This window comes from Aethalodelphis obliquidens, unplaced genomic scaffold (genome assembly GCF_003676395.1).
Source record: "Aethalodelphis obliquidens isolate GAN/ISIS:26980383/991018 unplaced genomic scaffold, ASM367639v1 scaffold2, whole genome shotgun sequence".
In the NCBI taxonomy this organism is placed as follows: Eukaryota; Metazoa; Chordata; class Mammalia; order Artiodactyla; family Delphinidae; genus Aethalodelphis; species Aethalodelphis obliquidens.
The window spans coordinates 34,582,969-34,595,010 of NW_020837946.1; the positions used below are offsets into that span (position 1 = coordinate 34,582,969).

At 44.9% G+C, this 12,042-nt stretch overlaps 1 protein-coding gene across 1 annotated transcript in view; it reads right to left on the bottom strand.

Annotated features, from left to right (window-relative positions):
- Positions 1-3,838: 3,838 nt before the first annotated feature.
- The window catches only part of AOX1 (aldehyde oxidase 1), a 71,092-nt gene continuing 62,888 nt past the window's right edge, over positions 3,839-12,042 (bottom strand). Inside the window, exons 32-35 of the mRNA XM_027115866.1 lie at positions 9,241-9,306; positions 7,116-7,304; positions 6,315-6,482; positions 3,839-5,355 (exon numbers count right to left, since the gene is read on the bottom strand). Coding sequence (XP_026971667.1) covers positions 5,305-5,355; positions 6,315-6,482; positions 7,116-7,304; positions 9,241-9,306 — 474 coding nt within the window. The 3' untranslated portion in view covers positions 3,839-5,304. The remainder of the gene's footprint in view (positions 5,356-6,314; positions 6,483-7,115; positions 7,305-9,240; positions 9,307-12,042) is intronic.

A 12,042-nucleotide genomic window follows, 5' to 3' on the forward strand; every position in this document is an offset into this window, starting at 1 on the left:
CCACAAAATTGTATAAAGTAAAAGCGAAAATTCTCCTTCCCAATTTTCACTTTTCAGAGTTAACTCTTACCAGATTCCTCTGTATCCATACAGAATTTTCCCATGCGTATATGAAATATATGTACGTACATGAATCTAGAAAGTGAAATCAAACTATTCATATTACTTCGAAATTTGCTTTTCTCAAGTTACTTAGGTGCTTTGTGCCTCAACTGCCTCACCTGTGAAATGGACAAAATACTAGTATCTCTCTGGGGATTGCTGTGAGGATTCAATCAGCTAATAGGTGTGCTTAGAACAGCACCTGGCACCTAGTAAGTTCTCAATAAATGTTAACTATTTTATTATTGTCATAATTTATTAAACTGTCCTCAGTTTACATTGTTTTCCATTTTTCACTATTACAACTAGGCTTTATCTTTGCACATTTGAGCAAGTATTTCTGCTGCACAAATTCTGAGAACTGGAATTCCTGGGTTGGAGGGTGTGCATGCTACTAGGTCCAACTAATCTGGCTTCCAAAATGTGCAGTAATACAATGAATCGTGTATGAGAGAGTGTCTGTTTCCCCATATCCTTCGCCAGCACTGAGTACCATCCACACTTGGCATTTTTCAAATATCTGGGGGGAATTTCAGTTCATAATTGGCATTCCTTCTGTTATTGTGAGATATTCCATCTTGCTATAGATTTAGTGAATATTTTTATTTATTCTTCTGTTCTCTATTTTCTATTAGGTTTTTTACCTTCTTACTAATTTGAAGAATTTTCTTACATACAAGGGATATTAACCATAATCTGCTGTAAATGTCCAGGTATTTTATGCCGTTTGTTAACTGTCCACTGGACACATCACATATAGCCCTTTAATTGTGAGTATCCTGCATCTGGGAGGATGGAGTTCCATCCTCACAAGCCTTCCAGATGGCATGTCAGTTGTACCCTCTCTAGGTCATTCCACTGCCCAGGCGCTTCTGAGTGGTACAGATGTGATATGACCATTGGATCCCATATCTCACGCTTACCCCACCCTGCTGCAAAGCAGGTGACAGTATTTGCTGTAAATTGTTCTGAGGTGATGTTATGTGGGATCTTACGAGAGCAGATTTAATACTAAGTAAGCCCTTAGGTAGTGGTGATGGCTGAGGTCCTGGAAGCAGGCACAGCAAACCTTCACCCAAGATATGCATCTCTTTCTGTTAAAATAAATCACAGCTCCTTCCAGGGTAGAAGTGTTCAATGCTGTCAGCTTGCCACCAAGTGGCGAATTGGCCTCCTGGAAGGATGCTGCCAAACTGGGGACTAGCTTTAGTCTGTATTGGGGGCCGTTGGACATTCAGCAGCAGCTACATGGATGCCCAGGGCCCACCCCTGCCCCCCTGGCCCTTCCCACATCCATTGTGTCAGCAGTGGAGTGACCAGGGACAGAGGTGGCTAATGTCAAATGCCATTTTGTCTACTTTGCCTCTTTCACGGTGGGTGTTTTCTGCTAGAACTGGAATTCCTGGGTCGAAGGGTATGTACACTGCTGGGTCCAACTAAATCACCTTCCAAAATGTGTGCGGTAGCACAACCAATGACGTATGAGATTGTCGCTACTACACATGAGTCCATGGGCCACTTGGGCCACTCAGCTTGCCACACAAAATGGATGACCAGGTGCGCCATCCAAAGCTCTGCCCATCAGGAGACTCTGCCCTCACCACCTCTGAGTGGGGCTCTAGTGAAGACACCCCCCATACCTGGCTTGTACACACATACCGAGCCCACCCATTGGTGAACCAAGCTGACTTTTCCTTTTCCATCGGTTTGTCCTAAAGGACCTCTCACTCCACCGTGTAGCCACAGGGATGATTTGCGGGAGACATGCTGATGCAGCAGTAGTGGGTGACGGGGTCTGGGTTACCTGCAGCTTGCTTGTTCTTTCAATTCCTTGTGTTTGATTTTGGATGTGCCGCTTCTGGCTTACCTTATTGCTTCTGGGCTTGCTTAATTGCATTTTAACAAGATCCTCAAGTTATTTGCGTGCATTTTAAAATGAGAGAAGCACTACGTAGTATCAGACAGACAAAAGAATAGGTCAAAGTGATAGTGTCTTCCAGGCAGAGGACACAGGCAAAGGTTCCAAAGTGAGAAATAGAACGGGAAGTGCTCACGGTAAAAGAGAGTGGGGTGTGAGAGAATGCTGGAGAGGTAGGCAGGAGCCAGAGCACTGAGGGTACACACGCCACCTTAGGGACTTGGAACAGTATTCTGGTGGGATGAATAGGAAGCCATGGCAGGATTTGAGGCAAGATCGTAACATGATCATATTGTGTGTGTGTGTGTGTCCATACTTCTACACATAACTTTGGCTTTAATCTGGAGAATGGTTTGGAAGGGAAGCAAAATGAACACAGGGCAAAGATGAGGAGACTACTGCAATAGTCAAGTTAGAAATAATGATGGCTTGGGACAACATGGGAACAAAGAGAGTGAGAGGCAGATGTAAGACGTTTCTCTGAGGTGGGGTTAACAGGACTTGCGCACCTGGATGACGGAGCATCTCGGATCACTCCCCCCTTCCCCCCAACCTCAGGCTTCGGCTCAGCGTCTTGTGGATGGCTGCACTGACAAGAAGATCTGTTTGGGACCCATTAAGATGGAGGTGCCTTTGAGACATCCAAGCGGCAGTGACAGGCAAGTTGGGTTTTCAGAGCTGGACTTTGAGTGAGAGAAGCCCAGGCTGCAGGCAGAGAACCCACAGGAGTGAAGGCACCCGCCAGGGAGAGGGAGTGAGATGAGGACCCACGGCTCCCTGGGAAATCCCAGCATTTATAGATGTGGGCTGGAGGAGGGGTTGGCAAAGGGACAAAAAGAGAGGGGGAGAAAGCAGAAGAAACAGAAAACCTGGGGAAGCCAAGCTGTGAGGATCCTAAGAATGTGCCCTCCTTTGATCTGTGTCAGCACAGCACAGGGTGAGACTTTAAAATAGGTCAGTTCGTGTTACTTCTCTGCTCTGCCTTTCACTCAGATTAAAAGCCCACGTCCTCACAGTGGTCTCAAGGCTCTGCTTGTCTGCCCCTCCCCGGGCCTGTTCCGGGCTCACAAGCGCCATTTCTGTCCACAGAGAGGCAGGCACACTCCCCCGGCGCGGACTTTGCCCCCAGATGCTCTGACGTGCTCTTCCTCCAGGTACCTTCTTGGCTCAGACCCTCACCATCCTCATCCCCAGACCTACCAGCTGCAACCAGCTCCAGGCCTCCCTCACTCTCCGTCGCCTTAACCTGCTCTACTTGCATTGTTCCCTCAGCACTCGGCTCCTTCGATCACACTCTGTAATTCAATTATATTTGTTATTTTCTGTCTGTCTCCCCTGACTAGATTATAATCTTCACAAGGGCAGGGATCTTTGTTGACTTGGTTTACTGTTATGTCCTAAGTGACTAGAACAGCGCCTGGCACATAGTAGGTGCTCTATAATCATTTGTGATATGAATGAGAAAGTCTGCTCTTTAAAAGGTTTTAACGTAACCATGTGTAACTGTAATAAGAATGACCTTAGTCTTTAGTCCTAGGTCATTGAAGAAGTTTTGCCGTCTTACCTGGCTCTGGGACAAGAGTCAAGAGTTGCAAGTGTGACAGGGAGAAGATATTATACTCTAGTCTCTAGTCCTTTATACATCAGTGCCGATGTTTGGAGTTTTTCAGTGATTCTGTCTTGCTGCTTGGTCCACTTTGAGGTTTCCTGTCACTAAAGGCCACTGGGATATATTTCTTATGAATCTCACAACTTCTCACTCTTTTCCTTGTTTTCTGTTTCTCACATACCATAAAATTCACTCTTTTAAAGTGTGTGTAATTCAGTGGTTTTTAGTATATACACAGGCTGTTCACCCATCATCACTATCCAATTCCAGAACATTGCCATCAGCCTGAAAAGAAACCCTGTACCCATTGGCCATCACCGTCCCATTCCTTTTCCCCTCAGGGCCTGGCAACCATTAATCTACTTTCTGTCTCTATGAATTTGCCTATTCTGGACATTTCATAGATGGAATCATATTATTAATATGTGGCCTTTTGTGCCTGGCTACTTTCACTCAGATAATGTTGTCGAGGTTCATCCATGTTGTAGCATGTATCAGTATTTCATTCATTGTATGGCTCAATAATATTCCCTTATATGGATATAACACATGTATCAGTTTATAGAGTTGGGCTGTTTCCGGTTTGGGCTATTCTAAATAATGCTGTGAACCTTTGTGTACAAGTTTTTGTGTGAACATACGTTTTCAATTCTCTTGGGTATATATGTAAGAGTGGTCATATGGTAACTACGTGTTTAACTTTCTGAGGAACTGCCAAGCTGTTTTCCAGAGGACCTGCACCATTTTCATTCTCCCCAGCAATGGATGAAGGTTCCAATGGCTCCACATTCTTGCCAGCACTTACTATTGTCCATCATTTTGATTACAGCTGCCCTAGTGGGTGTGAAATGATACCTCATTGTGGTTTTGATTTGCATTTTCTTCATGACTAATGAGTTTGAGCATCTTTTCATGAGCTTATCGGCCACCTGGATGTCTTTGGAGAAATGTCTATTTAATTCCTTTGCCCATTTAAAACTTGGGTTATTTATCTTTTTATTGTTGAGTTGTAAGAGTTTTAAAATATATTCTGCACAGTAGATCTTTATCAGACATACGATTTGCAAATATTTTCAATATTTTCTCCTGTTCTGTGGTTTGTCTTTTCAATTTCTCATAGTGTCTTTTGAAGCACAAAACTTTTTAGTTTTGATTAAGTTCAGTTTATCTGGTTTTTTCTTTGGTCCTACAGACTCTTTAGACATAGTGCCTAGATCCATTCTGACAAGAAAAAGAGGGTGATAGCAGATGGGGACAAATGAGAAAATGATAACTTTACAGTTGATACTAATAAAGTTACTTAGAAAACCACCTTTCACTAGACAGTATAATTTCTGTTGGTGAATACAAGCCAACTATGAATTACATATAAACCATCATCTTCCATTCCATTCAGCTGGATGGATTTAAGGGACAGAATAATAAAGAATACCATTCTAGAGGAAACCAGTTAGCATTTATGCCATTTAAAATATGATTTCTAAATTGCTTAAGCATATCTATCAAATTCCAAATGGAACATTTAAAATCAGCATCCTATAAAAGCAATACTCTGTGAAATGATTTCTGAACTGTGAAAATTTGTCTTTCAGACCCATCATCCTAGAGCACTGAGACTGGATAGACTGCTTTGTTGGAAGAGCCACCCCATCTTCGCCAGAGGTTTGTATTTGATTCATATGGGTACACTCCAAGGAACATAGGATCCAGGTTCATCTCTTGGAATCTGGAATAAAAGGACAAGTTTGGATGTTTGCAACTTGGAAAATGTTTGTGATGTGTGACAAATAGCAGACTATAAAATAGGATAAAAACCACCCAGAGGGTGACCAGGACAACGAGAGGTCTGGCCATGACAGTATGAGAAACGTGGAGGAATCCAGGAGGAGACCAAGGGTCAGGCGAGGCAGGACAGCTATGAGAGTCATCTCATGCTTGAAGAGGGACAAAGGAAAGGTGGAATCAGCCTCTGTGCTTCTCCAGAGTGAAGCGGCGATTCGTGGGGTTTAGGAAGAGCTATAAGGGGTACCACGAAGAGCCCTCATGAGAGGAGGTATAGGACGGGGCTCTCCCCTCAGTATGAGGAATAACTTGTTTACAGTCAGAGGAGTCGCTGTCAATGGCATGACCTCCTCCCACAATGAAAAAGCCCACTGGGAACGCCCAAGGAGAGCTGAGATGTTTGCTCAGCCGGAGAGGGGCAGGGCGGGAGGGGGTTGGCTTGCAGGAGGGATTCCTGCTGCTGGGGGTTGGGAAAGGGCCCGTCCTACTTTGTGGTTCAAATGAGGAATGGCACATACTCCCAGTTGTTTGGAAGGAAGTTTAGTCTGTCCTCTAAACTTCCTTCTGAGGAAGTTAGACTGTGGAGGTGGCCCAGATTCTCGGCCTGGGATTCTTGGGTTCAGGACACAGTTCCTGAACTTTATTCCTGACTAATGTGTCCTGGGAAGGGAACAAAACTAATAAGGAGGAATATACAATTGATGAGTGAAGAAATGAAGAATGAACCTTTCTTTTTTAGTGGTGTAGAAGTGAGCCCCACCGCAGGCAGGCTTCTCTCCTGCTCAGATGTCTTCAGGATTCCTGTCACCTCTTCTTCCGTGGAAAACCACCACGGTGGGTTAATGAAACTTAACCACAAGGACAGGGGAAAAAACAATTCAGACTTGCATGAGCAGAACATACCATTTTTGTGAACTTGTCTTCACAGGCCATTCTAATCTTCTCTGGGGTCAGCGGACTATTGAGCTTCAACGGTCCAAACAGCCCTCTCTCCTGTCGTGCTGCACTTACCGCGTCCCGGATGGCGAAAAACACCGAACACCCCAGGAATATCCCAGACTCTCCCAGACCCTGGAAGGGAAACAAGTCAACTAGATTATGACTCTCTCTTTCTCTCTCTGTGTATATATACATATGTATGTGTATTATGTATACGTGCATCTATAGGTACATATGTGCATGGACGGGTACATAAAATATTAAATATTACATGTACAACTTTTTCCTTTAAAAAGCTAATTCACTATTTTAACCCAGTATTCCCATTCTTAGGATTCCAGCCTAAGGAAATGATCCCAAATGGAGAAAGCAGATATAGGCATTAAGATGATTATTGGCATGAAGATGAAAAATCAGACAACCTGATGGTAATTGTAGTTTGTGTTAGTCTCCACGATTTGGAGTATTTTTTAAAAAATTGTATAATGTTGTTAAATTACTTTAAAATTAAAATGTTTTGGGAATTCCCTGGTGGTCCAGTGTTTAGTACTCCGTGTTCCACTGCGGGGGGCACGGGTTCAATCCCTGGTTGGGGAACTGAGATCCTGTAAGCCGCATGGCGGCCAAACAAAAAAAAATGTTTAATAGGGCTTTTTTCCCCTACAATCCTGGCAAAACCCCCAAACAACCAAGAGATGAATGTAGCCCCTCCCTCCTGGCACAGATATCATGTAAACATGCATTTATTCATAGAGCACAGCTTACCTTAGACGAATACAGGGTATTTGAGTTTTGAGACGGAGGCAACAAAGAAACGTGCAACTCCGTGGGGACGTCACAGATGGCAGGGATCTTATATTGGTTTGGGCCCCGAGTGTACAGGACCCCCTGAGGAGAATAATTCAGTTCCTCTATTGTATAAAGTCCCACGCCTTGAATAAATGCACCTTCAATCTGAGGAAAAAAAAAAAATTCCATATATGAGAAAAGACAGTCAACAGTAACATTTCACCTTCTTGCTGTTAGTCTGAATTTTAAAAATGCAGTTGAAGGGGGTTTTCAGCATGTCTTGGAGTATGTCTCCAAATGTTTACTTACAAGTTCACCTCGAAGCATGTCTGAACATCTTAGTGAACGCTAAGTTCACTCAAAGGACTTGAGTTCGAATCTCAGCCTGGCATTAAAATTGCAGCTCTGGAAGAACCCTCAGGGAGCCTGTAACCCAAATGCCCTGACGTTTTCTGCCTACAAGGCAGATGAAACGCTCTCTGACTGGTTGGCCACAGACCCCAGCATCCCAGGAAAGGCTCCTGGGGCTCCGGAACCTTAGCAGCTCCTCACTCACGAGCCTGCTGGCCTCACATCTCTGGACTCAGTTTCCTCACTTGTAACATGAAGGGTTCGAACCCTGTGCTTGCTTAGCTTCCTTTACAGGTTTAAAATGCTCCGGTTCTTAGATGTCAGCACGTGGACAAAATTACCTTTCCACACAGACTTCTTATTTTTTTTTTGCGGTACGCGGGCCTCTCACTGTTGTGGCCTCTCCCGTTGCGGAGCACAGGTTCCGGACGCACAGGCTCAGCGGCCATGGCTCAGGGGCCCAGCCGCTCCGCGGCATGTGGGATCTTCCCGGACTGGGGCACGAACCCGTGTCTCCTGCATCGGCAGGTGGACTCTCAACCACTGCGCCACCAGGGAAGCCCCACACAGACTTCTGATTTCTGAGTCTCTTCTTCCTTTCTTTCCTTCCTGTGGCCATATTTTCTCCACCCATCTCCATCCTCACTTCTATCTATTAGCAGAGATGTTCTTCTCTACCACGATGTTAGAGGAAGCTTCCTAACACTCCAGACTGCTCCCCGGGCCAAGTCCCCTCCCCCTGCTAAGTGAGGTGCCTGTCTTTGGAGGCTTCCACCAGCCCGGCCCTCTTCTGCTCCCTCCCTCCAGCCTCACATCCTGCTCCTGGGACATGGGTGAGCGCTGCCACCAGCCTCTCCTCACTGCCAGCCATGAACACAAAGTGTGCAGAATCTTAGCTCTTTCTTTAGGTTGATTTGCTCCACTCTCCTCCCACCCGGAACACCTCTTCCCGATCATTCTTTGACTACCTGGTCCACACCACTTCCTCCCGGAAGCCTGCTTTGACTTCTCCAACCCATACATTCTTCCCATTCTCCAGTCAATGTCCTAATTGGAGAGTCCCTCAGACTATACGCTCCATTGCAAGTAGGGAGCTGAATGGCCCACTGGGGTTGAGGCAGGTAAAGAAAGTGAGTGAAGCTTCCAGAGAGCATGTGACTCTCTAAAGAAGCAGCCAATCAACTTTTCCTTATGGAAATGTAGCGCCGGTGTTGGCAAATTTTCTGTGTTTCTAAGAGGTGCTAGCCACTTGAAAATTCATGTAAAATAGCTTGTGATTTTTCAATCTTGTTAATTATTACAAATTTAAATTTTAAAATGTCTGTGGGCAAAATAGGCTACCCATCAACAGCTGCTGCTGTAACTATTTGACGTTTGTTATCTCAACCCAACATTAAACTCCCTGAAGCCAGAGCCCATCATCTCCCCAGGATTCAGCACTAAGCACTGCATTCTACTTCCAGCCCACAGGTAGGGGGCTCACTTTTCACCTCTAGGCTTAGTCCTGCTCATTCAAGCTCCCCAGTCACAGACTGTATGTTTCTTCAAAATCTACCTGAAACACCTTTGTCCCCTTCCCTTTTTTAAACACTAAGAGATTTGAGTTCCGTGGCTGTCCTGAACGGAAACATTCTGAATAAAGGGATAGAATAAAAAGACGATGAACGAGCCAACGGGATGTGTTCCTGGCAGATCCCCCAGAAGTTTTGACTTTTACAAATAGGGAGTCAGGAAAGTCAGTTCCACATACCTGGCCTACGTCAAGGGCCGGATTTATACTGCAGCCAACATCCATGACAATGTCTGTTCTGATGTTCTAGTAATTAAAAAAAAAAGTAAAAACGTTTAGTTTAATGAATACAACTTGGGGAGACAAAGTCGAGAAGCAGTTCCTGTCAGGATGGCATTGGAAAAGAACCTATCTTTGGGCCACATTATATTTCAGGAGAAAGAAGCAACAAAGTTTACTATGTATAACTTTCAAAGTTATATACTCAACCAGCTTAATCAGTGATTTTTTTTCCCTTGGAAAAAATAGGAGAGAAAAATATTTACTTGACTTGGATTCCAGCTGAGTGATGTAACATATTCAGTTTAATCCACTACAACAAATAGAACATATGCCACAGAAAACAGGAAATGTCTATGGCCCTCCTGATCCTTGTTGCAAAACTCTGTGGCTACCACACAACCCCACATTCAGAGTCCAGCTGGCTGGGTGATAGTTACTGAATCAAGAGCTCAGGGCACATCAGCAAAAAATCTGTTATATGCTATTTTACATTTTTCACTTTTAGAGCAGAGCAGAGATTAAATCTAACATTACCACCTTGGTGACCAAAAGTTCTCTGATAACCTACAAATGAGGAGAAGGACAGCAGGCCCAGCCAGGCTGGTGGTGACACCTTTGCTCCCCAGCAGGTCTGTACCTTCTTTTCTGTGACGTATGGTCTTTGTCATGACAGATTCTACTTATAATTATGAATGCAACAAAGGAAACCCAAGAATTTCCTTATCTGATCTGGGACTTTCATCTAGCATTTTTCTTAAGTAAATTAGATAGTGATCTAGAATGTTTTACTATGATAAAACTTCAGGTACCCACCCCTCTTGTTTAAAGACACAGTGAAATGTCAATTTCTCTTCCACACCAGTTAGCAAGGCTGGTGGCCTCTTCTAGGAGACCAGTGGCCTCAACTGGAGGCGAGCAGGGGCGCTCTCAATTCTGCAGTGTTAGTGAAGGCTTTGCTTTCAAGGCTGTGGGCTTACTGCTGTCTGCACTGTCATCTGATAGGGCTGTTCTAGGCGGTGGCAGCAGACTCCACGCTGGCCCCCACCTCCCCGTATTCACGTCCTCATGCAGCCCGCTCCCGCACTCTACCAGGGGTGGCTTGTGTGGTCAGTAGGATATGGCAGGAGTAATAGTTCATCACTCCGAGACTAGGCTGACTCTGGCTTCTGTCTTGGGTTTTATCTTAATCATCCATACTCTCTCTCTCTCCTTTTCCTTTGGACCAATCCCTCACGGGGAACCAGCTTTCACGTCCTGAGGACACTGAAACATCCTATGGAGAGGTCCATGTGGTGAGGAACGGAGACCTCTGGCCAACAGCCAGTGAGAAACTGAAGCTTCCTGCCAACAACCACGCAATGCAGCTTGGAATTGGATTCTCCAGCTGCCACTGAGCCTTGAGACGACTGCAACCCTTGGCGGTAGTCAACAGCTTGGCGGTAACCACATGAGGAAACCCAAGCCAGAATCACCCCAATAAGCCACTCCCAGGTTCCTGACCCTCAGAAATGGTATCAGCTAATAAATGTCTGTTAAAGCAATTCCATCAACATGAAGAGAATTTCTGAAAAACAGGCCACAGGGAGGTCCCTTAGTGGGATGTCACATTATGGCCTTTTGCCTTGGGGTGATACCTAACCTGAGCCTCAGATCTAGCTTTTATGAAGACATCTGATAAGGCTTCTCATGCATCTCTTAGGATTGTTCAGTTAGGCTTCCCTGGTGGCGCAGTGGTTAAGAATCCGCCTGCCAATGCAGAGGACATGGGTTTGAGCCCTGGTCCAGGAAGATCTCACATGCTGCCGAGCAATTAAGCCCGTGCACCATAACTACTGAGCCTGCGCTCTAGAGCCCGCGAGCCACAACTACTGAGGCCGCATGCCACAACTACTGAAGCCCTTGCACCTAGAGCCAGTGCTCCGCAACGAGAAGTCTCTGCCATGAGAAGGCTGCGCACTGCAATGAAAGAGTAGCCCCCGCTCACTGCAACTAGAGAAAGCCCGTGCACAGCAACAAAGACCCAACGCAGCCAAAAATAAATTTATATAAAAAAAAGATTGTTCAATAAATTATAAGAGCACACCTTAACATTTAACACCAAGGCTAATTATTACCCTGTTCTTAAATCTTAACAAGACCAAGGCATATGCAAGACACAAGGAAACCCAAATGATTAAGTTTTCACCAACATTTTCTTCGAGGGAGGGGGGATGTAGAAATCAGCATGAGAGGACTTTCTACTGAACTCCCTAACACAGGACAGCTACTGTAGCATGAAAAGCATGCTTAGAGAGATCATTGTCTTGCCCCAGTCCAAGTTTCCCCAAAAGTAATCTGGTTTGAATCAGAATCCTGACAAGCTAGATACTTGAATGGGCAGATTCAATAAAGGTGTAGGTTCAGTAAGGGTGTATATACTTTCAAAGATTAGGCTGACTACAGCTTAAAAACATACAGGCTGGAGACATATTAAATGCAAGCTTATATTTGATCATAATCCAAGATGCAGGCACGAAGGATGTTTGGAAATATCAAGAACCAGAGCTTGCCTCTGGGTAGCTTTTGGGCAGATTATCACATGACAGTTGTGAGGGTATCACAGTCCCATTTAATCCATCGATGATCATTTACTGTTATTGATAGTGGCAAGGGACTTCATTTACCCTCAAAGGCCCAGCTACAAGAGGAGAAACTCTGAGTCCTTGCAGCAGGAGCGTGTGTGTGTGTGTGTGTGTGTGTGTGTGTGTGTGTGTGTGTGTG